Source organism: Ctenopharyngodon idella, chromosome 17 (genome assembly GCF_019924925.1).
Source record: "Ctenopharyngodon idella isolate HZGC_01 chromosome 17, HZGC01, whole genome shotgun sequence".
In the NCBI taxonomy this organism is placed as follows: domain Eukaryota; kingdom Metazoa; phylum Chordata; class Actinopteri; order Cypriniformes; family Xenocyprididae; genus Ctenopharyngodon; species Ctenopharyngodon idella.
Genome location: NC_067236.1, coordinates 12769537 through 12797215, shown reverse-complemented (window position 1 = coordinate 12797215; position 27679 = coordinate 12769537). Strand labels below are relative to the sequence as shown.

Sequence of the window (27679 nt, the reverse complement as noted above, 5' to 3'; positions counted from 1 at the left end):
AAAAAAACACTATGTGCCTATAGACTGAACATACATGCGCATGACGTCACCGTTTTCACAAATTCGTGTTTCTGTACTTTACACTGAGGCAATAATGGTATTGTTTTCAAAATCGTGCACTTTGAAACCCGTTTTCAAAAGTTTGTGTTTTCAGGCCCCCCAATATGCTGTTGTAGTGTAAATGAACAAAAAAAAGTTTTCAGTTTTTATTTGAAAAGGGTGTTGTGTAAATGGCCCCTAAGACTATTTTCTTTTAATCTTTGTCTGTCAAAATCTATCCAACTGCTGAACTTTGTCGAAAATGTTCCTCTAGTGTATTATCACTGGCTTACATGATCAAAACAATCTTTAAAACAAAACCTGAGTAAAACCAAATGAGCAAAACCTGAAACACCCAAAGAAAGGAGGGGTTCCTGTCCCGGGGAATGAAAGGAGTAGTTAATATGTTTCACATATGGTCATCTAAATCTAGCCCGGCTTAAACTGCACAACTCACAAAGATATATATGCATGTACCATAAGGTTAAGCTCTTTTCCTGTCAAATAGCCACTCTGTTTGAGGTTTTCAAATCCATCAAGGGGCCAGATCAACACTTCATCAAAATAAAAAGAGTAGGCCTCAGGGTTTCATTGGAGTGATACATGATTCCATTTACTTTCTACAAGCAGCTGTTTTCCATGAATCTCCCTCCAGGAAGCAATGTTCTGAGTTTAATCATTTTAAACTGATTTCATCCATGCATTCCTAACAGCAAATGACAAACTATCAAATACTATTCTTTATTTTATGTTTTTAAGAGCTCTATAGGCAAATACTTGCAACTGTAGGAAGACTAATTATTATTAACTAATCATGACAAATAGTTCAGGCTTTTCTTCCCTGGTACATTTTACGACCACAGAATGCTTTTTAAAACATTACACTACACACTATACTGCTTATACATGGGAACGAATTAACCCCTCAACCCATAACATCTGTCTTGTCAACAAGTTTGGACCATTCAGGCGATGAGACTGTTTGTCTTCTCCGGCTTCATCCACCAACCACTTTCTTTTTTCCCCCCCTCCCTCCTTCTTTGGTTTCATTTCTTTCTTGTTTCTGAGCCCTCATTCTCTCTGGTCTTGTCCCAGACCTCAAACCCCCATGATAATTTTCCCTCTTCCCTAACAGGCCCCCAGATAGCTGCTTCCCACTCCATCTCTAGCTTTCACCTGGAGCGTGGCCAGCAGAGACAGGGGCTCTGAGATAAAACGAGGGGCCCAGCCACTACATGTGCAGGTTGGGGAAGGACAGAAGGGCAGAGTGAATGGGAGAAGCAGGGTTATTTTTGTACACTAAAACCAAGACAAAAGCAAATAATTTAAAAACATTTTCACAAACTAAAAAATAAATGAGAAACTCAAATGAAATAAAACTAAAAAGTATGACTTAGGGGTTTTTAAAAAAATTAATATTCAGTAATATTAGCGATTTAACTGCACTGATCGGAACAAAACTTGAACTGAATAGAGCTGGATAAGGTCACCATCTTTGCAAAATCAACACGGTTATTGAACTGAACTGAATATACATTGAGCTGAATAATGACACTATTGTCCTCTGTAGAGCTGCTTTGAAACAATCTGTATTGTATAAAGCGCTATGAAAATACTAACATAATGAACAAAACAGATTTTCTGGTCTCTTCTTCTGTATGGGAGAATACATCCTGCCTGTAGATGGCGATATAGAGTGTAGCATGTAAGGTTGCCGATACCAGAGATGCGTCCGAAATCGTCTGAGAAAGTCTGTTTAAGTGACTTATATCCAAGTGAACGAGACAGAGGGAAGTTAGCAAGGGAAGGGCATAAAAAAATGGACTTAAACGCAGCGCTGGTACTACATTTGATAAGGAACTTACTTTGCAACTGTAGTTCCATATAGTATGCATGTGCGTAGTATGAATGCAATCCACACATACTACATTTGCCATGTTGGCATTGTCATGTTGTCTACATCAGTTGTTTCACTTCACTGCCATTCACGACTTCTCTCCCTCATGGGAGTCTCATTGGAGTAAAGTGTAAAGCAGTAATGTATCTTTTGGATTCACATTCAAAAATTTCCCCAGAAGTAGTAAACCATATTTCTCACCTACTGTTTCATGAATAATAAGGATTCAGACATACTACTCTTAAGCTCAGGTTTTACCAATCTTAAGGCATCATTGCCAGGAGAAGGCAGCTCTTTTAAAGGGATAGTTCACCCAAAAATGACCCCATGATTTACTCACCCTCAACCCATCCTAGGTGTATATGAGTATTTTCTTTCAGACGAACACAATCTGAGTTATATTTAAAAAATATCCTGGCTCTTCCAAGCTTTATAATGGTAGTGAATGGCGCTTCATCCATCATAAAAGATATCCACACGGCTCCAGGGGGTTAATAAAGGCCTTCCGAAGTAAAGCGATGGATTTTTGTAAGAAAAAATATCCAATATAATACTTGGCTCAAGTCAACTTGCACTGTGCATAAGGTCGTCTGCTTGAAGCTAGTTATTTTAGTTTATAAAGTTTTAAATACTGTATGGATATTTTTCTTACAAAAACCCATCACTTCGCTTCAGAAGGGCTTTATTAACCACCTGGAGCGGTATGGATTACTTTTATAATGGATGGATGCACTTTTTTGGGCTTCAAAATCGTGAGTGCCATTCACTACCATTATAAAGCTTGGAAGAGCCAGGATATTTTTAAATATAACTCCGATTGTGTTCATCTGAAAGAAGATAGTCATATACAGCTAGGATGACTTGAGCGTGAGTAAATCATGGGGTAATTTTCATTTTTTGGGTGAACTATCCCTTTAAGATATAACATTGCTTAAAAGCTAAAATAAGCACTTATACTGGACTAAAACACTTAAAATGAGAAAAGGGACTTTGCCTCCTCATTTCAGAAGTCCACTACACAGCACTGGTGTAAAATCTTTTGTTTTTTTTTAAATGTATACATAATATGACAATAAAATATGAGTCAACAAAAGGCACAAAAGGCAAAGGAAAAGAGAGTGGGAAAGCAAAGAGAGAGTGGGAAGAGCGAAAGGAAGTTGAAAACAACAACAAGGCGGAGGAGTGAAACGAAGAACATCTTTCTCTCTGACTGTAGATCCTGCAACAGCCGGCACTCTATAAATGGAAAATGACTTCATCCTAACACACACACACACACACACACACACACACACACACACACACACACACACACACATATACACTCTCTCTTCCTTCTCCCTCTCCCTTTTCATCCCTTGCTCCTCTCCTCACCTCTTTCCATTAATCTAATAAAATGGTCATCCAATCTCCTGCAGATGAAATGGAGGTTTCTTGATGTTCATTGGACAGAAAGACTATTATGCAACAATTATTTTGCAAATATAATAGTCTACAAGAGGTAAAACTGCATTTTTTTTAAATAACATTTTAGCACGGCAAAATCTGGAGACTCAATATATTTTGGACACTGAAGGTGTTCAGAGTGTTTTTCTTGAGTGAATTACTATGCGGTTGCTAGGGCCTTCTGGGTGGTGGCCTACTAGCTCAGACCAAAAGAACTCCAAGGCACCATAGTAGTAACACTAGGGGCTTTTGCACCGGGTAGTTATAGGAACTCAGTTATAGGAACTAGTCACAAGGGCGGTCCCCAGAGAACTAAATGTTCCCCTAGGGCCATTTTCCTGGTTGCATTCACACCACCAGTAGGAACTCTGAAATGACGTAAGCCGAATAACAGCAACATCATTTAAGCGCAGCAGTGAACAACGTCAACAACTCCGTAGCATAAAAGTTGAGAAGTGCCTGGACTTCAGAGTCAGTCCATCTATCGCTGTTTTTGAAGTTTGTGAAGTTAGCTCATAGAGTAAGTATATGTAAAAGTTGTGTTTACATGGCTTTTTTAAAATGGCGGGCCAATCAACGTACACTTGCGTCACTCGTAGTTCCTGTTGTGCTGGGTTAGACCCAACTCTGAATTGGGAGCTAATTTAGTCCCCCCCCCAAAAAACTAAAATCATTCCCAGTTCCTGTGGTGCAAACAGGCCAAAAAGCAGGTACTTCCTCCAATAGTTGTAGGAACTATGAAAACGTTCTTCCGATGCAAAAGCCCCTTATGGTTGAGGTCCCTCTTTTAATGTAAATCAATGGGATTTTTTTTTTTGCCCATTGGTGTCAGATGGTCATTGTGCTGCTTGATGATTATATTCATATACTGTGGTATTAACCCTTCAAAGCATACTGTATCATATTTGATGCACAAATTTCAAAGCCCACTACTACATGCCTTCTGTCATCTGATTGATAGTTTATACTCAAGTTAAAAGCCTTTTAGTATTATTAAAAACAACATCCCCCTTTTTTGCTGTGAAATCATTACTGATTTTTATAAAGTAAACATAAGAATAACTTTTATATTGTTAGTAATATTTCAAGATGAACACATACTGGACTGAAGCAACTTAGGTTTACTTGATTATCCATACATCATTTTTTTTTTTTTTTTTTTTTTTTTAGAAATGTTAAAATATAAGTATCAAATATGATACATCATGCTTTTGAAGAATGTTTATTTGTACATCTTTCAATTATAATGCATTGCATTATGTTTTGCCCTCCATAATTAAAACTACAGAGCTTTTATCATAAAACTAAGCATTTAAATATCATCTTACTAAGACATATTATTGGGAGATGTAACAACTGATATTTATAGACATTTTAGGCAAGTATCTGACTGATTTACATTACAAGCTATCAGAATTTCATGGCCAGTTTTTGGCCATATAAATATAAACAATCCATATTGCATATTTGCTGAAAAAAAAAAAAAAAATCATATTTTATACAATCATATTTTTTCACATGAGCCATAAAATCCTGATGTATTGAATATGATACTCAACAAAAAAACATATATGCAAACTTTTTTATGTCTAAAGGTTCAATAAACCATTCCATTTAAAAAAATTGATTTTTATAAAAACTATTATTATTTTTATTATTATGACCTTTACAGGGTTAAATGTTACTGAAAGGTATTTCAGAGAATACAGCGGTATTATTATTATTATTATTATTATTATTTATTATTATTATTATTATTATTGGTAAGGGGCCCCTGAGAGATAAGACAGATTGTGTTTCTAATTCATTTCTCTGACTCCAGCAGCCTGGTCTGCAGCCAGGGTTTCCCATGAGTGTTCCAGTTCCTGTGCCATGCATGAACGGAGGTGGCAAGCAGGAGTCACTGTTCTGCAGTCCAAAAGGTGCCGAGCTCATAATGACATCACACACTGGCATCATTCAGCTCGGGCCTTCTGGACCAGTGTGATGAGTGCCAAAGAAACACCCGGGGTCCACGGCCATGGCTATGAGGGTCAGCGGGTGCGCTTTGGCCAGGCTCCAGCGCGCCGTCGAAACGAGGCATGCTCACAGGTCAGGGTTTTATAAAGCAATCCAGCCACTCTCATTCAAAGAATTCAAGCTACTGTATTGACCGCATAGACCTGGTCCAAGACCAGAATTACAAAAACATTTCTAAATAATTTACTATTTGCAGAAAATTAAATGCCAGCAAAGACACAATCCTTCAGCTTGCAAACAAATTGTGTAAACAATGACCACATAAAGTATTTAGATAGTTAAGTTTAAATGTCATTGCATATCAAACCATTTTATTTTCTAGATGTATGAGTAGAGTAGTTCAACACATTAACTATATTAACTATTTCTGGATTTAAGATCCAGATAATGTTCAAACACTTTTTTCAACTGCATATCTGTTTTATAATTCTTTTTGTAAAATGTTATTCTTGAAAAGTGTGCTTTAAAACAAATGACACTTTGGTTGATATTTTGTTATCTAATGCCATGACATTCAAACATATTTAAGTGTGTTTTAAGTGTCTAAATACTTTTTTGGGGTCGCTGTATGAAGAAAAAAAAAAAAAAAAAAAAAAAAAAAACACTTTTTGACACACTCACCCGAATCTTGATAGTCCTTGTTTTCCCTCCACAGTTCTTTTTTAGAAGCATTTTCTGAAGCAAAGAGCAGAAAGGAGAAAATATGGTTAAAAGGAATGACATAAACATTCCATAAGCCTCATATGTTGTCTATGCAAAGCCAAACTCCACACAACAGCACACACAAGAAACAAGTTTCCATATTGTCAGTATAAACATTTACTGCTTTTTTGCCCTTGAGCTGTTTTGGAAGATCCCTGGAAGCTCTGGGCCACTGTGGCTATCAAAACTAAGGAGTCTTTATGTAACAAAGCAAAACATCCTGTGGGCTGCCCTTTCAGGACAACCATGGAACTCTGTTTGTTTTCCTTACCCAGAACTCTAATGTTAGTGCTAAACTGAGGCAGGGTGACTCAAAATCAGAGGTTAACTCTGTTTCTTTACAGGGCAGTCTAAACTGTTCATTACATTAAAAACAATCAGTGCTCCTCAAAGATTACATTTATTTTAGGATTTAAAAAACTAGACAATGATAAAGGAATGATTTTCCCAAAATGAAAATTTTGCACTCATTTCAAACCATGTGATTTTTTTTTTCTTTTTTTGGAACAAAAAAGGAGAGGTTTAGCAGAATGTCCAGACTGCACCAGGGACCAAGGACTAAAGCACTAAAACTGACAAACGCGCAGTTCATAAAGTAATCCAAATGACTAATGTGCCATATTCCAAGTCTTTTAATAGACATGCACCAGTCAACCAGCCACTGATTCAAACCCGGACGGTTTTTGCTCCAAACACAAGTTTTTTTGTGTGTTTTGTTTTGGCTGATCTCTGTTCCAGGCTAGCACACAAACTGCATTGCAATCATTTCCCGAAATGTAATTTGTGGAAATATTATGAAGTCGGTAAAGACAGGCCAGGGACTGGAAACGCTGAATATGGACGAAAATAGGAGAGGAGAGCACAGACGCACTAGCAGAGCAAATAGACTGAACCAGATACAGCAAGCTCAAAACATAGGAAGAAAAATATAAATATTGAATAAGGGATGGGGGTTTATATCAATGTATCTCCGAAGGGAACTGAAGAAAGGTGACATTTTCTTTCTCTTACCGCTGTATACAATCCTAAACCTAACCCAAAAAAAACGAAATCGCTGCCGTTTCATAAGCGCCACCTACTGTCACAGATTGAGTTTGCATTGTCATTCAGTCTGTCTGCTGTTTTTGTTTTGTGCAGGTATGTTTTATGTAGCGATTTCACAAAGCTAAAGTCAGACCATTCTGTCTTTGCTTTAAATCTTGAAATTATACAATCTAGTTTAAATCAAAAACAACTGCTCATGCTACATGTGTGTAGCATCTTTGTTTTGATTGTGATTAAAATGCAGTGGTTGCCTCTAACTTTAAATGGCTACAGATATTTTTTGTTTGTTTGTTTAAGGTCAGTTTGGCCTGTAGTAGAGCAAATAAACAAGGACAATCGGTATCGGAATCTTCCATGAAAACGGCAATTGGAATTGGCCATGAGAAATTATGATTGGGGCATCCCTATCTTTAAGTCATTAATCAACACGTTGAATGCATCAAAAACATCTTTCTTTTCTCAATATGTAAATAAATAACACGTCATGCGTCCATGACAACACACCATAAATGACAACAGTAATAAGTTAACCCTTTAACTTAGAGAGCATTAAAAAACATTAAGGACAGGGTTTTTCGTTACAGTAAAAACAGCCAGCGCTCTTCAAAGTTAGTATATTATAATAAACCTATGGCAAAAAACCTATAGGCAATGACAGATTAATGCACATTTCAAGCAGTCTCTTTGTTCAACAAGGGAAACTCCCAATGAAAAACAACCCAGGAATTGTCAAATTTGTCCAGATCTGCGTGACTGGAAGGCAGCCATGGTTAAAGCCCAAGTGAAGTTTGAAATGAGCTCGGCCTCATTTCAAAGTTCCCAAAAAAGGAGATAATGTTTGTCAAGCTCATTCAACCATGGAGGGCAGCATTTAGACATCTGTCAGACAGACCATTCATTTCGCTTGAACAATAGCTGGACCCCTGCGTCTGAGATATAAGTAACTGCATATGCAGGAATGGATTAGTTGGTAAGGATTAATAATGAAAAACTAACACGACTGTCGCCCAAATTTGGCTCAACATATTAACATAACAGCTGTCGTATATAATTAAATGTGTGATATGTAGTAGGGTGAGGCTGGATATGGATTATTTCATGTTTAGTACTGAAGGCAATAATGATGACTTAATTTGTGTACGTTTTTGGATAAAAACTGAAGTGATTTTAAAGTGCTTTTTCAAATATTACCTTTCATGCAGTAATATAGCTGTTTGTGAATGTAAAAGGTCTGCAAAGTTTTAAAGATCAAAGTGCACAACAAATAAAGTCGTCTCCTAAAAGAAAGAATCGAATCTGAACTGCCGAAATGAGTCGTCAGCAATTCCAGTCTCACTTCCTGCTACAAACCTACGTAATGTAACAAATTTGCATAATGCAAGCCTATGGTCCTCACTGGCTACCTGCGAACATTGTCTACTTTAACCCGCTTTCAAGCACTTTAGCCTGGAAGAGTTTAGTTCATGTTGCCTACATGCCGAGAAGACGCCATTTTCAGGGCTGCGAATCTACTTTTCATGCACTTCAAAAGGACTTGCACTGGAATTGATACGGAAAAACCGACAGCATCGTTCCTGTTCGTATCAAAACACTAAGGAAGAGCAGAAATTCAGATATGGTAATAGGTGTTTCTTTTCCAACACGCGCTGTAAGCGGTAGACCATTCACAACAGACTAGTCCTTCCAACCAATCAGAGCAGAGTAGGCTCGCGGAAAGGAGGGGTTTAGAGAGACTTCGAACTAACCGTTTTCAGACTCTTAGAGAAATGAGCTGATGTTCAAATGTACATTATGAGAAAATGTACATTATGAGAAAGTGTTTTTTGACCTTGGATGCATGTAAACCTGTTGTAGGAGATCTCTAAAATAAAATTAGGAACTTTTAAAATAGCATTATAGGGGCACTTTAAAAGAGTTGTGCTATTAAATGAGCTTTTAAAATATTGTTTTTCCATCAACACCTCCCATTCCAGTTGACCAAGCGCACACACACAGTGCACTCCAAGAGTCATATGGTCCTCTTTTCTCTGCTGTTCTCTTTCTGTTCTCATCTTTTTGCTCTTTTTATCTCCACATATCCTTTTTTTTTTTTTTTTTTATCTGGCACAATCTGGCCTGTATATTTGAACACCTGAAGACAAAACTACTAGGTTAACATTTCCCACTTTGTTGTTTCATTCACTCACAGATTCACTCAATCGGGCTTTTGTTTAGAGTGAGAGAGGGGGGCTGACATCTGTCATCCTCTCTTTCTCTCCGGAGGTGGCGGGCACAAAGCCCTGGAGCACATGGAGTTGTCTGAGTAAGTATAGTTGTGTGCATTTGTCTTGCATTGTTTTCAAATTCAGCCATTGAGTAAACAAGGACTGTTGGTTTGAAACGTACACTAAAGAGATTGTACACCAGAAAGAGTCTTTATTAAGACTTCCAGACTAAGGTTTTTGGTGGCTATAAAAAGTCAGTTCAGTTCCCCTCAAGTTTATACAGGTGCCCTAGCAAAGTAACCACAGTTTCCCGTACTTTTTGAGAACCAGAAAGTTTCCAAATACTTTTGTCCTAATTGAACAATATCAATTGTTTTACAATCATGTAAAACCTAACCTTGTTTGATAAGTGACCTCGCACAATTTTTCTTTTAAATAAATTACACTTGATCTAATACTTTGTTTCTAATGCAATGATATTCACACATTTTTTAAGTGTGATTTAAGTTTACTGTATAAATAGTTGCAAGTACTACATTGATACAGTGATACAGTGGTGCATCTGATCATAGACAGCAGCTTTAAAAAAACCAAAGAAACAAAAAAGAATGAACCAAAAACAAGTAAATTATACTTCTGATCTGTGTCTGTCACTCTTCACATTCACACTTTTGTACCATGATTGATAAATCAAAGTGCCCCCATGGTTTTTGTCTTTGTCCCCACATATGTTATAGTTCATCCATGTTTACGCCAAGCATGTTGTAGCTCTGTTAGGTGAATTTGACATCCTTTCCATCCCCATGCTCTCCTCTCTTCCCACTTTTCCCACATCCATCTCTTGTGTTTTTCAACTTGTCAATAGTGTTAATGGCCAGTACTAAAATATATGGTGTTTTCATGTCATATTAGGAACTTTTAGCTATTAACTATTACAAACTATTTGGAAAAAGCAAGTTCTTGGTGACTGATTTTGCCAAAAATGCTTTCCTGTGTGTATATATATATATATATATATTACACTAGTTGATCCTGGAAAAACAGCCCTATATCAATCAATTAGAATGTAGGGTTAGGGGTTTCTTCTACATTCTTAATTATCTACCTTTCATATTTCCCTCTGATTTTAAGGGTTAAGTTGGACAGGATATGTTGTTCAAGGACCAACAAAAGATGCTGATGTCCTCCCTTGCAAAAAATGAGTGTCTCTTACCTGCTGCATTTTCTCCAGGTCTAGGCTGGGGCGACCAGGTTCTCCTGTGTAAGTGGGCCGGTGCCGCCAGTAAGGCATGGAAGGTTGTTCAAAGTGGCTGAGAATGATGGGCCGAACAGGGAGGCGGGTTGGCGTGTGGGAAGGCTTGAGAGCTCGAGGAGGGGAGGAGCTGAAGAGAACAGGACTGGGAGAGGTGGCGCTCAAGCGAGCCCCGGTCGACGGTTCATTTGGCCCAAACAGGTCCTTCACCTCCTCGTCACTAGAGGCGCTGCTCATGTCTCCATGTCTGTGCCACTTCCGGCCCCCTTCAGCCCCCGTGGCTCCTGCGATGCGCTCCAGCTCCTCTTCGGAGCTGTGGCGGTCCAGGGTAGGGTCCAGAAGTAAACGGAGGCGGCGTAAGTGAGCGGGAGAAAGAATGCCTTGGTTGTGTTGCTGACTTGTGGCTAGAGGGGTCAAGGCGCAATTCCGCCGGCGCTCTGTAGAGGGGCGAAATATAGCAGAAGGTTGTCATTCAGCAGAACCTTTTTTAAAAAGAAACTTAAGACTAGGGCTGATACGAAAAATAACATTGAACTTAAACGCGATTATCGCTTAAATGTGATTCTTAGTGCGATTATGAAATCGCAAAGGCTGTGATTATTTTTTATGCGCAGCTTGTCAATGAAGTATGACTCCAAATGCTAATCCATCTGAAACCACTGCGAGTTTGAGTCGCTTATAATGTACATTTGAAAAAGCAACATGTGTCAAACATCTTTCCAGACATGAGAAGCATTTATTAACATCTTGTCCAACAAAAGACAACATTTAATAACATGTTTTTACTCCAAACTCACTTCATAACGACAGTTGAGCGTCCTTCTGTGAGATGATGTGGCTTCTTACACAGAATAAGGCAGTCTTATGTTTATTAGTCATGTTTAATCAATCAAAGCATTTCAATCTTCTGTTTATTCAGCTACAGCGATATGACACTTGTTATCTTCTTCTGCAGCAGGGCATATTTTGAGTTTCTGCGCAAGAGCGCCCTCTGGCTTCCAGATGGAGAAGCATTTACTACTGATCACAGAGCCGTACAGCTCTGACAAGCCGCGCATAAAATAATTGCAGCCATTGCCAAATCGCGTGCGGTTTAATCGCGATAAATCGTGCAGCCCTACTTAAAATACATTTGATACATGGACAATCCTATGGAGTATCTTGGATTTACGTGTCTTGGGTTTAGAAAAGTTTGCGATTGTGATTTTTCTGATAAAAATTGTGATTGCAAATTAAAATGTGATTTAAAAAAAAAAAAAAAAAAAAATCAGAATAACTGAGCTTGTTTGTAAGTGCTGCACAGTTTGGCCAAAATTTTGTGATTATATATCAATATGGCTACAAAATAGTAGTAGTAGTAGTGGTGGCGGTTGTGGTGGTAGTAAATATAAATACTAAAAAACAAAAGAAATATTATTGTAATATTTCACTGTAAGTTTTTTTTTTTTTTTTTTTTTTTTTTTTTTTAAGTATTTAAGAAAAATAATAAATATTATAATAATCATTTTATTTTACATTACAACTGTAAACTTACAACACTAAAATTTATGGCTGTCTTAATATTTTTTTTTCTTTTAAACGTTGAACCATCCAACTTTTATTTTGATAGAAAACCGCAGGGAGCCCCTAAAGCTTGTCTTTTGATGATAAGCGGTTCTCATTACTAATTTAGGAAGATGCTTGACACATGGTGTTTCCCAAATGCATGTTAAAGAGATGCAAACTCAGAGTAAATGCAGAGATGGAGTTTGCATTCACTGCCTCTCTAAGAAAATGCAAACACAGGCAGATAATAAGATGTTCATGTGTAAGAACACAGTGCCACACTAAGCCATACTGCAATTTTGGTTCTTATTTTGATTTATCGTGCAGCCTTACCGATGAAGATAAAATTGCTAGTTGGCGTTCCTACTGGACTTCATGAGACGGATCACTGTTTTCACTCCTATTGGTAGTCGCCATATTAAGTCACTGCTCAGTCATTTGCATAAAGTTCAACTCTGCCTGACTGTGTTGTATCACTACTGATCACTGTTGCAACTTGCCATATCTCACTGAAAATGATTTGACAGGCCTTTATGGGAAACTACCTCACACCACACCATTTTATATCAGACCAAACCATTTCTCATTTCTCTTAGCTACTGTTATGGCAGGAAGTACAGAAAGTACAAGCAAAGTGTGATTAATGTGTGTATGTGGTGTAGATTTTAGACTCCTGATAAAGTTTATGGTTTTGAGGTTGTAACCTAGAAAAACCAAGTGCATGTATGTGAATGACTATTAGGGTTTCAACTAATAACTACTTTAAATCTTTCAATTTTATCAGTTTTTATCAGTCATTTATCAGTTATTCCACATCTTGGCTGATGTTTTCCTTTAAACAATGTGCAGGCTGAAATGTATGCTATGCATTGTGTACAAAAAGGTTAATATCATTTGAAAGCAGCAAAACCAAATTTATGAAAGCACAGAATGTTCTGCAGGAACACACACATTTCCTTCTCTGAACATAGTGATGATCTACTGTAATCATATTACTTTTCCTATAATGCCTAATGCCACATGTGTACACTTCATTTTTAAATTATGTCCTCAGAGTGTGTATGTGAAGTTTTAGCTCAAAATACCCTACAGATAATTTTTTATAGCATGTTAAATTTGTCACTTTTTGAGGGTGAGCAAAAACGCTCTTTTTGTGCGTGTCCCTTTAAATGCAAATGAGCTGGGGGCGGAGTTTCAGGAGCTCCTGTTAGCATTTAGCAGCTCCGATTAACGTTACCTCACTGAAAATGTCAGAAACTGTTCAGCCTTTTGTGTTCAAACCGAAGTCGGACAATGATGGAGACACTCAAGAAGAAGTGACAACATGTAGAATGCAACAGGACATTTCTGAACGGTTAGTTGAAGAATTTATGTAGCTGATGTGGAGTTAACTATCTTAAAGTCAATGATTTACATATTCTGTCATGATAATCTGTAAATCGATCGTGTGGGAACTGTTGTAAGATGCCTACAGAGCCAGAGAATATATGCTGCATGAAGATAGAACAGGTATAGTTTAGTTTAATTACGGTTATAACTTGTCATTTTGTCATCTTGCTTTTATGACATGCTATTGCATTTGTGTTACATGGGCCTTGTCCCAAATGGCACACTTCTTGTGCACTTTCGGTCTTGTGGACTTACAATGGCCACTGCGTGCGCGTGTCCGTTAAGTCCACAAGACCGTAGGGTGTCCCATTCATCATTTAAGCTTTCCCATTCACTTCTGCTGAGCCCGCAAGACAGCTACACAGAGGACTTTACCCGGCAGTCAAAGCAGCATTACGTCATGAAAGTGCAGACTCAGAGGAAGACCGTGAGGGTTTAGGGTGCCATTTGGGACAGGGCCGTACTGTACTGCAGTAACATGGCCTCACCCCCTTTGTTACGTGTTCTCGGGGGGCAAGGTTCATGTAAATTCTAGGGTTAGTGTGTGACAGTCGTCAATGATTTGTGCTTTTCCTATTCAGTACTGGGGGTGGCGCTGTTGAGCGTATATACAGGGAACCAGGTAGGAAGTTATTTAAGGAAGTGTGATTGCAATTATATGTAATGTGTTTTGAGGAGGTTTTTGGAGTAGGGAGTTTTTTTTGGGGGTTATTTTGGCGCTCGAGTTGCCGATTTATTTTTGTGAATATTGTGTGTGATGTTTGAATGACCTTTTCAGGCCCATTAGTTTAAGGACACGGTAAGCAAATTAATGGGGTTTTTTTGTTGTTGTTTTTTTAATTTGTTGGATTAATATTCTTTGGGTTTGAAAGTTTGCTGATTTCTCCTCTTTTGTTGAACTTTGGATCCAGAAGATGCCTGTTTTTTTCTCTAATGTGGCTCTTCTTTAATTTTTATTTGTTTTTTTTGTTCCTGCATAAGATTTATTGCAATGCATTTAATTGTCTGAATTATTCCATTATTTGCCGATTTATTTGTTTTTCCGCTGTTTTTCTTCTCTTTTTTTCTTTTTTTTGCGTTGAATATGATGTACTGAATTGTAATATAATGTAATATGATTGGAACTGAACTTGAATGGAAAACTTTTAAATCAACTTTCTTGTGGTTCCTTGTTCTGTTTGATTCATATAATAGAATTGATAATGTCATCCCTATATGTAGTGTCTCTAATGATGAATTTAATTCAATAAGTGTAGTGGTTTTGACCCCTGGCGCCCGAACCCAACTTTTTAAGGCCAAATACCATCACAAGTGATGTCACCAACCCGAGAAGAGGCTTGTTGTAGTCCCTACCAGCCGTTTGTTGTAGTCCTTGAACACAGAATTCTTTAAAAGACAATATCTCCGTTTGTATTGAACTTTGAGCGTCGTTACTTTGCAGATGTTGTTTATGCTCAAACAGCAACATTACACACTAACTAAAGTTAAAAAAGCAATGAACCACCCCTTTAAGTAATCCCAGTACTGTAGATATAAATAATAGCATAGTTGCATTGCATAGAGTTTTAATTTTGTTTCATTTAAAAACTACATTTTATGTTTTTTGTTAATTATTTGAATGGTAATAAAGTCAAACACTTCAACTTGCTTTCAAGGCACAATTTTGCAATACTGAAAAGCTTGCTTCTAAGAACATAACAGCAAATGTATTTTTCTATGTATTATCTTTGATTTCATCAATTAGTTGTTGAAGCCCTGTATGCTATAGGTATACGCATGTGGCAAAAAACAAAAAAACAAAAACAAAAAAACAAATACACATACCTCTGTCGATCTGTGCCAACTCTTGGTTTTCACCTTCTGAGTCTTCACTCTCCCCCCCTTCCTCACTGCCATGGTAGGAAATCTGTTTCAAAAGCAAAGCAAAGGTCAAACAAACCTGAATCACCATGATACAAACAAGTATACTCAGATAGTCACGTCCCACAGCTCACACAAACAAATGGGAAGGGTTATTCATGAATCTGTATTTTAGTTTAGTGGCATAAAAGTATTGCTTGTTATTTGCTATCACAACAAGACCAGTGACTAACACTTGGGCAACTTCTTAGGAAACCTTTTATACCAAAGGGTGAGATAAACTTATGCTGTAAGTGCTGAATGTTTCTTGCAAACAATCCAACCTAAACAAAGGGATTATCTGTTTACTAAGAAACTTCTAATGAAAATCACCCATGCAAAAGTTTCCTTCATTATAGAAGAGTGTTATGGGTGGTTGCCAGACATTGCTATGTGGTTCCTAAGGTATTCGGCGTCATTTTTAGCAAGTTGTGCTGTGGTTGCTTGCAAGTTCTAAGTGGCCTAAGTGATAAAAACTCACCGCCAAATCTCCATAAGAATCTATTCGCTAGATGCAAGTCTATGGGACTTTTATCCCATTTTTAGCCCATGTTACATATGGCACAACATTTAATACCCAGTTAAAATCTCTAACCCCAAGTAGGAGCAATATTTACAGGGATCGGCACTAACGATTTACACCTCAACTGAGACAAGAGAAAGGTGTTATTAGACTAGAATGTGTGATAAAACGGAAAAGATCTGCCCACTTGCCAAATAAAGTGTATTTCAATTTAACTTCAGCGTATGCATTTCCTTGTTTCCCTGTTTGAGTAAAGATCCGAAAGTGTGAAAAGAAGAAACAGAGCGTGAAGTTAAGAGAAGTAAAAACAAGAGGCACACCCAATACCACAACACCAATCGCTGTGAAAGTTTAGCTGAGTCTCAGTGTGCTAGTTCATTTAGACAAGATTATTTTAAGAGCAAAATTGTTTAGAAGTCTATCAGAGCACAAAAGTATGGAACAGGGACAAAACCCAACAGATTGCACCAGTAAAGAGTTAAGTAACACAGTGCACGGTAATTACCTTGTCTAAGCCCAGCTAACCAGCTGCCATCTGTTCTCAAGTACACACACACACACACACCACTTCTCTTCTCATCTCTTTTGCCTTTCACTAAGCAAACAGTGAGAGAAACTGAATGACTCAAATGTGTCACTCTTTCTCACAGGCACTAGGATCTCACGGCAGCTCAGGGCCCCCAGAAGAGCCATTTCCACTCACTGAAATCCAGTCTGTCTCAAATCTCAAAGCCACCACAAATTACCATTCCTCACCACCAAAACCCCTGCCAGACACTGTCTCTGGTTGTAAAAAGCCATTGGCAATTTTTATTTAATATTCTAATGTATTTGGAAACTTCTGCCAATTACACACTGCATTCTGGGGCGTTACACAAGATTAATGGGTGATAACCATACTTAAAGGTGCAGTAAGCGATTTATGAGAAAGTAGGGGGCGTGTCCACTCATGATGGAGGAGGAGAGAGAGTGAGCAAGAGGGAGATTTGAACTGAAGAAAGACTGTAGAGAGAGATGGCTGAGAGACATTACAAAAGAGAAAAGAAGAATGATCAGGCAAGAGCTTTAAGACCCATGTTAAGGTTAGAAATGCTTTACAGCTCTGGATGGAGACATAAACGGTAAGGCCTGAAAACGGACATAGAGATTGCATTGTTTCTGCTCCATACGCGAGTAACATTGGTTTTGCTGTGTTTCACAGAACCAAGATATGCTGTTGTTGTAATATAAGCTGTAGTAACAGGACAGTTTTGAGTGTCGTTGTTTGTCTGGAGCTTCCTTGTCGACCGTCCATTATCTTTACTTTATCTTTTTTTACAAACCATTATTGTTCTTCGCTTCAGCTATGATAAAGTGACATCCAATCTTGCATTACGTGTCCATGCATTTTGGGGGCGGAGCAATGAAGGGAGGGGTGTGTTTGTTTGGGTTGATTTCAAAACAGTGTTTTCGAGAAATCGCTTACTGCACCTTTAAAAGGGGTAATTCTTTAATGGTAAGATGGGCTTTTAATAAAACTTGGCTGTCTATGCAGTAGAAATGTGAAAAAATGAGATGACAAGAGAAACAGAAAAAAAATGCTGTTGCATTCCATTTTACCAAAAATCCATAATGCACTTTTGATTTTGGCACCACCGACTGTAGTTCAATTTGTAGTTTTAACAACAAGACCTGGAGCAGTCAAAAGTCTTTCAGTTGATGCAAAATGATGCATTTGGTGTCATCCGAAGACTTTTGCTGACAAATAAACAGGAATATATGGAGCAGGTAACAGAGAAAGAGTACATACTGTTAATTTACATACACTACCGACAATGTAACAATAAAAAGCTAGTTGAAAAATGGCGGACCTATCCTTTACAAACTGGAGTGAATACCCTTATTGTTCCATGTGTGTACGGAACACCCAAGTCAAATCACATTAACATGAGAAAAAAAAATTAAAATTAAGTTTGGTTGCAGAAATATCACACCTGAGATTTCTGTGTGCAAAACAGTATTACACACTGACAAGTGAAGGTTCAACAATATTTATCCGCAGTAGGTTGCAGTGTGTTTGTATCAAAGATGTGCAACACGATATATTATCAAAATAGTTTTTTCAGCAGGTTAGTTCAAGAAACCCTGTATAATCAGGCAGGTTTATGGTAATGACCATTTATTTGTCATATATGCTTGCTAAAGCGCAGCCTTTTAATAAGTAACTAACAGATACTCAACAAATAAAAAGGCTAAAACTGAATTGTCAGCTATTTTGAAATTTATCACTGAAGGTAGTGGATTTGTTCATTTTTGTTAGTGAAAACCAAAAACTTAGCTCCCATACTTTTCAAATGAAACCACAGCAAATGAAAGTGTTTCTTTCCTCAATATACTGTGTCTAAAGGTAAGGATCTGCATTTTATTTCAATTTTCGTGCAAAAAAGTGACTGACCACCACTCTCACATCAAGTCTGTGAGAAGCCGACTTCTGCATTAGCTCAGTGTACGTTAAAATTTCTACTCGACCACAATAAAAACTGAGAACTAGCTTAGAAAATAAAACTGTCCTAACTAGGAAACAAGTTTCTAGCAAAACATAATTTGAATCCTCTAAGTTTTTAATCAACTTGGCTGTTCCAAAATGTACATATGGTTAAGACAACAACTTCAAGGACCTATGATAAAAGAGCTGGAAACAAGGTGCTATTCCCTCAAATAATTTTAAACTAATACTGAGGTGTCTTTTGTTAACACTATTTCTATGGCTCTACGATTAAAGCAGAAAACTGTCCAAATCCTGAAGCCAAATGATGAATGAAAAACAATTAAGTGAAGGATCATAATATATCTCCCTGCAGATTCTTACTCCTACTCCTACTGCAAGGCTGTATTGTGACAACAAAGAGTAATCACTAGAACAAAAATGCCAACCAGAAATTCAAACACTGCGTATAGCATTATCAAACCGGTTTTTTAATTTGTATGCAATTATGTACGAATGTATACATTTATATCATGTATAATGTAATGTACATTCAACCTGTAAATATTGAAAAATAAACCTTAACATTGTGTTCTTGTTTCACTCTGACAGGGTTTACTTTATGATGGTACAGTAAAAAGTATTTATTAAAAGCTGTTTTACCATTCCAATAAAGCAAATATGATTAGGAAGTTATAGCTAACACATGTGTGTCTTTACTGTACACACCGACCTCGTTGTCATAGCTTTCTCAAGTAGGCAGAGGGTGACAATGCCAGCGCTACAAGCCCTGAACAACACGCTGGCAAGTGACCTTGACAATGGGGACAACCAATCAATAGACCCTCAGTGTCCTCATACATACATACAGCCTCGTTTCAATTCACTTCAGTGTTGAAAGAGAAAACATCACTGATACTAAGTCGACTTCCGCATGGTTCTTTGGCTGAACTGTAAAGCTCTGATAGGATCTCACGGGGGCATACACAAAAAACTGCTAAAAAAGGAAACAGCAGTTCCAGTAGTACACAACAGGAAAAACAGGCTCTGTGTACACTGATCGGCCAAAACACTATGACCCGTCCCAGGTGAAGTGAATATCATTGAACATTTAACAAGGCCACATTTTAAGCTCTGGGTAGATTAGATGGCAATTAAACAATCGATTCTCATAATAAACTTGATGGATGCAGGAGAAATGAGTAGGAATCTCAATGACATTGACAAGGGCTAAATTGCTATGGCAAGGCGACTAGATCAAATTATCTCTGAAACGGCAAGGCTTGTGCGTTGCTCATGGTCAACAGTGGTGAGAATTTACCAACAGTGTCTGAGGAGGGACAAACAACAGGGTGTAAGGCGCCAAGGCTCATTGATGCATGAGGGCAACAAAGGCTGTCTGGTCTGAGCCAACAGAAGGTGTACTGTGGTCACACAATATTTTAATGATGGTAATGGGAGGAATGTATCACAACACAAAGTCGTATGGGGGTTCGTAGCCGCAGACCAATCAGAATGCGTATGATGACCCCTACTCGCCGTTGAAAGCGCCTGCAATGGACAACTTTAAGCGCCAACGTCAGCCAATCAGATCGCCTTATGCAAATACCCTAGCGCAGAGGCTAGCCAATTGCATTCAGGCAACATCGGAAAATAGAGGAACATCAAAATGATGGAAAAAATGCAGTGGGTAATCATCCGGTTCTTTAGCCTGGAATATGGTGTGTATTGTGCTTGTATTGTGTCCGTGTACTCAGTTTATCATTGAATGACACCTAGCATAGCATAGCATATAAATAAGCTGGAAGTAATGTGATTGGCTGTTGTCACTAAGACGGTCACATCAGCACCAAGCATCAGACACGCCCACCATCAAGCATCGATGCCCCGTGTGAATGCCCCGTTAGTCCAGATTTCTTTTACATCACATGAACGGCCGTGTACGAGTGTGCCGTTTACCTGAAGAAGTGATGGCACCAGGGACGATGACAAGCTGGTGGAGGGACTGTGATGTTCTGGGCAATGTTCTGCTGGGAAACCCTGGGTCTGGCCATTCACGATGATGTAAATTTGAACATTATAAATGTGCCACCTACCTAAACATTGATGCAGACCAGGTACACCCCTTCATGACATTGGTGTTCCCTGGTGGAAGTGGCCTCTTTTAGCAGGATAACGCACCCTGCCACACTGCACATATTGTTCAGGAATGGTTTGAGGAACATGATGAAGAGTTCAAGGTGTTGCCCTGGCCTCCAAATTCCAAAGCTCTCAATACAATTGAGCATATTTGGGATGTGCTGGACCAACAAATTTGATCTACGGTGGTTCCACTTCGCAACCTACAGGACTTGAAGGACCTGCTGCTAATGTCTTGGTGCCAGATACCACAGGACACCTTCAGAGGTCTTGTAGAGTCCATGCCTCTGCGGGTCGGTGCTGTTTTGGCAGCACGCGGAGGATCAACAGCATATTAGGCAGGTGGTCATAACGTCTTGGCTCATTGGTGTATGTGTTGCTGCCGGTCTGTTCAACTCTTCTGTTCATTGATGCAGATTCAAGGCATAGAGATAATGTCTTGTAGGGTAAAAGATGATTGACTTATTTTGGTTAGTAATGGAACCCTACGCACATAAACACACATGCACACATACTGCTGAGTGACTGAACTAAATACTGCAGCACAGCATGAGGCCTGTTACCCAGGAAACCACCCCCAGATGGGATGACAATGTCTTCACAGGAGATTATGGGATGCATGTGTTTAAGTGAAAATATGTTGACAGAGCTATTGTCAAAATCATCAGCATCAGGGTCAAATTACCCATCAAGCTATTCACTATGGTTTTGGACAGAAATGAAAGCACAGCTTGTTTTTCCTCAAATAATTGTTTAGGCATCATCTTCGCTTAGTAAAAAATGTAGTTCAAAGCACGCCAGTGCTCACATACCACTGTCTTTGAAGATAGCCAACAACATTTTTCTCATGCTATGATTTTTTGAATACCTTTAAATGCTATTCACAGTACGCTTTTGAATTTCATTTACAAGAGAAGCAGGTTTTAGTGAATCTCTCTCAAATTAAAGCATTACAGACCTTTAACATAATAATAAGGGAAACTGTGTCTCTTAAAAGAAAAGCGCCACGGCCGATGCCATGGCACAATAATAGTATTAGATGGTAATACTTGGTACTCCGAGTGATAAACAAGTTCATGTACCATCAGAATTTGCATGGTACTATTTTTAGATATTCCTAACAATAAGTCCAAACATATTGTTAATGATTTTTACCATGCTATAGGTGGTGGTAGGTTCAGAGGCAAGCAAGATACACCAATAAACCAACAAACCACCAAACCACCAACTGTTGAGTAATACGAGCAGCTGTGTGTATGTTAGCAACAGTATTATAATATCTAATAATATTTTACAGCTGTATATATCAATTAAGTACTATGCTAGTTTCCAAATTTATGGATGTAAAGCATGCTGAAAATATACATTTGAATATGAAAGAATACAACAATTCTCTATCACTATTTAACTTTGCCCAAGCATGACTTGAGTTGCATAACTTGAATTAAACAGGCAGCACATTCATTCAGAAACTGATTATTCATCTGAATAACTGACATACAAATTTAGTAGGGCAGGTGAGCAACACAGGAATGTGGCTGTGCTTGAATGTTTCTCTTTGTAACTGTACATGATAAGAGCACCACAGCACAGGGCCGCATTTTTGTTTGGGGTGTGCATACGGTCAGTAAGCATACATTTGTAGCAGTTCTTTCTAATGTACATGTTACAAACATAATCATAAGGTTAAATCAAACCAACATAGACAGCACTGTTTGTTAACATGACTGCAAGGGAGCTGTACTCATGTAGGTGTGAATCACACGGTTGGTGGTTTATAGCCCAGCTTGTTCCCTCTGCATTTGCATGTCTTAAGCAGTGGACCTGAACTGATTTGCTTACACATGGATTACATCTTTCCTTCATCTCGGGGAATACAACATTTTCACTAACATGAAGTACAATTTGGGGGAAAAAAATGTTACAAATAAGTACTATGACAGTGAAGGTATCAGATATACCATGATGCTTAATTCATGGCACTGAATGAATACCATATTCATGTACTATGGTATTTACATGATATACTTCAAAGAATATCATAATATTACTATGGTACCATGAACGTTTTTTTTCCAGGTGATAAATGATAAAAACATTGACAGTCAATCAAAATCCATCCAGCTTTCAGAGCTTAAACAAGCAGGCAACAGAACCGCAGTGCCCATTGTCCACTGGTGTGGATGCTAATAGAGTTATCATTATAATTATTGTTCATAGTTATTCAGTGGTTCAACCTTAATGTTATGAAGCGACGAGAATACTTTGTGTGCAAAAACAAAACAAAAATAACAAATTTATTCAACAATTTCTTCTCTTCCGTCATTCTCCTGTTCACGTCGTAAACACAGTGCAGTGCTTCCGGGTTCTATGTCAAAACGCCGGCTCATTATTGGCCAGCTCCTGCGTCAGCTTCACACACATGCGTTGTGGTGCTCACGTGTACAGCATCGAGCAATACTGAGCCGGCCTTCTGAATCAACTAAATTGTTAAATAAAGTCGTTGTTTTTGTTTTTGTGCACAAAATGTATTCTCGTCGCTTCATAACATTAAGGTTGAACCACTGTAATCACATGGACTACTTTAACTACTTTCTGGGCCTTGAAATTGGTTATGACATTGCTGTGTATAGGGTAGTCAGAAAGCTCTCTGACTTTATCAAAAATATCTTCATTTGTGTTCCAAAGATGAACAAAGGTCTTACGGGTGTGGAACGACATAAGGGTGAGAAATTAATGACAGAATTTTAATTTTTGGGTGAACTAACCCTTTAATATGAAAGTGTTGTTGGTATCCCTGACAGGGAATGCCTGAGTTTATCCAGTTTAAAACTGATCCCAGACATTTTCTACGACATAAACTAGCATGACCCGTTTAACATACGCACCAAAACAGCGTTTGCATGAGGGTTTGATGCTGACTACAATGCACTGCTCTTGCAGGTAGAGCTGTTTGCATAGCTTATGGTTTGCTCTCTCTGTGTCCTCCAGCCTTGTTTGAGCTCGTAAATTACAGGGTTGTCAATGTGTTTGTATGTGTAACATAATAAGCTGGCCTGTAGCTTCAGGGTCTACAGTGCCATCCTGCAAAGCAGAGAGGCTGGGAGGTGCCACTGCTGTCATGGCCTGCTGGATTAGTATTGGCTGTTCTCATTTGAATGTGTGGGATAGATTAGGGTCAGTGATGACGGTCATGGATTACAGGCTTTGGTGAGGGTGTGTGAATATGATATCAGCTCAGAAAGCTGTTGGCACACAAATGAGTTAGTGTGATAATGCTCAAAGGTCAATTACGTGACAGTTTAACGTCATTATGAGGGCACCTAGGCATTTGTCCTAAAACAGATGAAAATAAACGCACATTAATATGTAAGTAAGAGTGCTCTGAATTCTATCCATCAAGTGTCCTGTAACATGTCAATAGGTCCTGATTTTGCAGTTGTCTGTAATAAGAGGTGATCAGATTGGTTACTGTTGACCTTTATTACAGTTGCTAAAGGTGAAATGATTTAATTAATAAATGACTTTGGTAACACTTTATTTCAATGGTCCACTTAAGATATTTTCCTAATACTACCGAAAATTTTCAGCCAAAACAGCTATTTTTGGTTTCGGGCTAAAATGGTTTTGGAGAGCCGAAAATTAATGACCGAAACAGACATTTAATTAGCGCTTCACCGATGACATGTTTTGACTGTGTTCAGCATCTATTTCGTCCACGGATAAGCTACAACAAATAAACATGTCATCTGTGTGGATACGGTTTCACCTTATTTTGATGGTCTCTTTAACACACTCTGTTGAAAGTGTGTAAGTAACGTTGCACCTACATGTCTACTAACTCTCATAAGAGAGTTAGTAGAGTATTAGTAGACTGGTAGAGTTAGGGTTGGAATAAGTTGACATGTACTTGCAAATTTACTTATAGTCAGTAGAACGTCTGTTGGGGCACCATCACAATAAACAGTTAGCAGACAGTCTACTAATACTCTAATGAGGGTTAGATGACTTGTAGTTGCAAAGTTAATTATAGTCAATAGAACGCTGGGTTAAAACAACCTAATTGCTGGTTTGTCCATTTTCAACCCAGCATTTTTAGAGTGTGCTAACAGTCTACGACTACAGTCTACTAACACTCTGAGAGTTAGTTAACATGTAGTTGCAAAGTTACTTACAGTTAGTAGAATGTCTAAAGAGGACCTTCGAAATAAAGTGTAACCAATACTTTTGTAGATCAAATTCCCCAAAAAGCTTGTGGGACTGCAGCTCTATCAAAAAGAACCAGATAACACAATCTAATGGCAATTGGTAACTATTTTACATTTTGGGTTTTTTCCAATGAAATCGGGTTGGACGTGCCCAAAACGGCAACGTTGACATTGGCGTGAATTTGGGGTGGGACTATCTATTTGTTGACCAAGGGCAGGAAGGGGAAGGGTTTCATTGATATCAATGGAAGGACACTAGGAAGTGATGTGACAATGCTATCAATGCAATGCATAACCACAAGTTTCTCCAAATTAACTTTATAGCTCTACTGTCTTAACCTGAAGAATTTGTGTCAACAAAAATATGAGCTTCACATTTCTGATTATAAAACCTCCACATATTTTGCTGCTAGGCTTCCAATGCTTACATTCTAAGTGCACTGCTATAAACACGGGTTATCATAAACTAGGTATGAGTCCACATTATTTTCTATGGTAATCAGCAACAGACCACAGATGCCTCAGATATAGTTTAAATTTTATTTAACCCATAATTTCGCAAATGTCAAATTCAATGGCATAAATTCCTTAAAAATGTATCCACAACCCATGGAGACCAGAACTTGTCCAAAATTGCCCTTGCTGTCTACAATTTGGTGATGTATGGAGCATAGACTGTTGGGTGGTAGTCTGTCATGAAGTCAGCAACAGTGCTTAGGTCAAAAAAGAATGCACTGTGGCATCAAAGTTGGTGCTCAACCTTCCGAAAAATGCAAATTGAAAAATGGGTCACCCCACGGAGATGTAAAAGTGTTAGGCCCGTTCCCAAAGGGCACACTTGATATAAGTCTCTTATTACGCAGCAACAGAGTTAAAACCATAAAAATCTCCTAATGTTGATGGCTAAATCAATGGATTAAAAAAAGTCCCAACCCATTTTCCACCACAGCCCTCAGAGAGAGTCCCTCTAAGAGTTTTAATGGTGTCTGTGATGTCAAAGCAGTATGCTGTGTAGTGGGCGGTAGGTGAGAGTTGCATACTGGGCGTCAACACGTGTGTCACAGCCATGAGTTCTAGCTATGCCATCTGCTCAACAGTTTAGGATGGTGGTTGGTCCTGTAATCATGGCCAGGGTCTGTGTTTGTCTGCGTGTGTAGATCATGTGTGTTCCAGACAGCAAATGATTAAGTGTGACCACTGTAACATGCCACCCTACTCCTTCCATACCCTTTAAAGTTAAACACTTATATGCATGCAAACACACCAGTCTCATAAATCAAAATACATTTTAGATGGAAAAATCCCAATTCACATCCTTATAAATCACACTAAAAATGTACTTCAATGGTTCCACCTACTACACCAGAGACCAGATATATATATATATATATATATATATATATATATATATATATATATATATATATATATATATATATATATATATATATAAATGTTGTTTTGTTTTGTTTTTTAATTCAAAAAAGTTCCAAATCTTTACATAAGTTCATACATAAATTTTATCAACATCATGACCTTAAAAAGTTGAAAGGGAACCGCCAAAAACATCTCTTTAACATTCATCTCCTCAAGGGTTTGTGGGCAATATGTGACCCTGGACCACAAAACCAGTCATATATGGGTATATCTGTAGCAATAGCCAACAATAAATTGTATGGGTCAAAATTATCGATTTTTCTTTTATGCTAAAAATCATTAGGATATTAAGTAAAGATCATGGTCTATGAAGATATTTTGTAAATGTCCTACCGTAAACATATCAAAAATGTATTTTTGTGAGTGGATATGCATTGCTAAGGACTTCATTTGGACAACTTTAAAGGTGATTTTCTCAATATTTTGATTTTTTTGCACCCTCAGATTCCAGGTTTTCAAATAGTTTTTCAATTTTCCAAATATTGTCCTATCCTAACAAACCATTCATCAATGGAAAGCTTATTTATTCAGCATTCAGATGATGTATAAATCTCAATTTCAAAAAATTGACCCTTATGGCTCCATACTAGTAGTGTTCAATGCATGGCTTTAGATGTCATATGAAACATTTCTGCTTGTCCTCAATTGATTCACAAGCAATGAATCAATGAAAATCACTCATTTACTCACCCTCATGTCGTTCCAAATCAGTATACCGTTTTTATTTTGTGGAACGCAAAAGTAGCACAAATTTGGGCTAGAACTGACTTCCAATGTACCAGTCCAGGGGGAAAAAAAGAAAAAAAACCCTACACTGTGACATTTCTCAAACCATCTATGTGGAACAGAAAAAAAAAAAGCCGCTTTTTGAACAGAATGAGGATGAGTAAATGACAGAATTTTCATTTTTTTGAATGAGCTACCACTTTAACAGATATCTTCTGATATGATTCTTAAACATAACCCTTCTGAAACAAGCAACTTTTTATGCATTTCATGTGCTTTCAACTGTAACACTTCATGAGGGTTTCACAAGTTTCAGCATTTACTGATGATAATTATGACCAACCACAGCTGAATGCTATCAATGTCCAACAGAAAGTGCCTAATCACTACCAGCCACAACCCTGCATGTTTCACATTTTCACCCAGTGCAATAACAGAACTATCAGTTTTGAAAGAAGTTTTGTTGCAATTAGAAAAATAACAGAAGGAATTAATGAGACAATTATACCAAACGCTTGACAAAAATATCTGATAATGCTTTTCTAATTACAATGACATGCGTGCTTAACAGCAGTCCTACTGTAAGCTGCCAGTTATGTCAAAGGCCTATAAAATCTACTCCAGCCCAAAAAGCCAAAGTACATTTGTATTTCTGCCTTTAGCTAATCTTAGCTTACGTCTTGATATTGCCAAATACCTTTTTCTCATGCTGACTAAAACCACAAGAATACAACTTTCTGTAGACT

General features: G+C 38.0%; 1 protein-coding gene across 3 annotated transcripts in view; it reads right to left on the bottom strand.

Moving 5' to 3' along the window:
- Positions 1-27679, bottom strand: part of si:dkey-16j16.4 (uncharacterized) — a 34856-nt gene that overhangs the window by 2289 nt on the left and 4888 nt on the right. For all 3 annotated transcript variants that reach the window (XM_051869331.1, XM_051869333.1, XM_051869332.1), the window contains 3 exons: positions 15362-15443; positions 10565-11040; positions 6023-6076 (listed from right to left, as the gene is read on the bottom strand). In XM_051869331.1, the coding sequence (XP_051725291.1) occupies positions 6023-6076; positions 10565-11040; positions 15362-15443 (612 nt within the window). The remainder of the gene's footprint in view (positions 1-6022; positions 6077-10564; positions 11041-15361; positions 15444-27679) is intronic.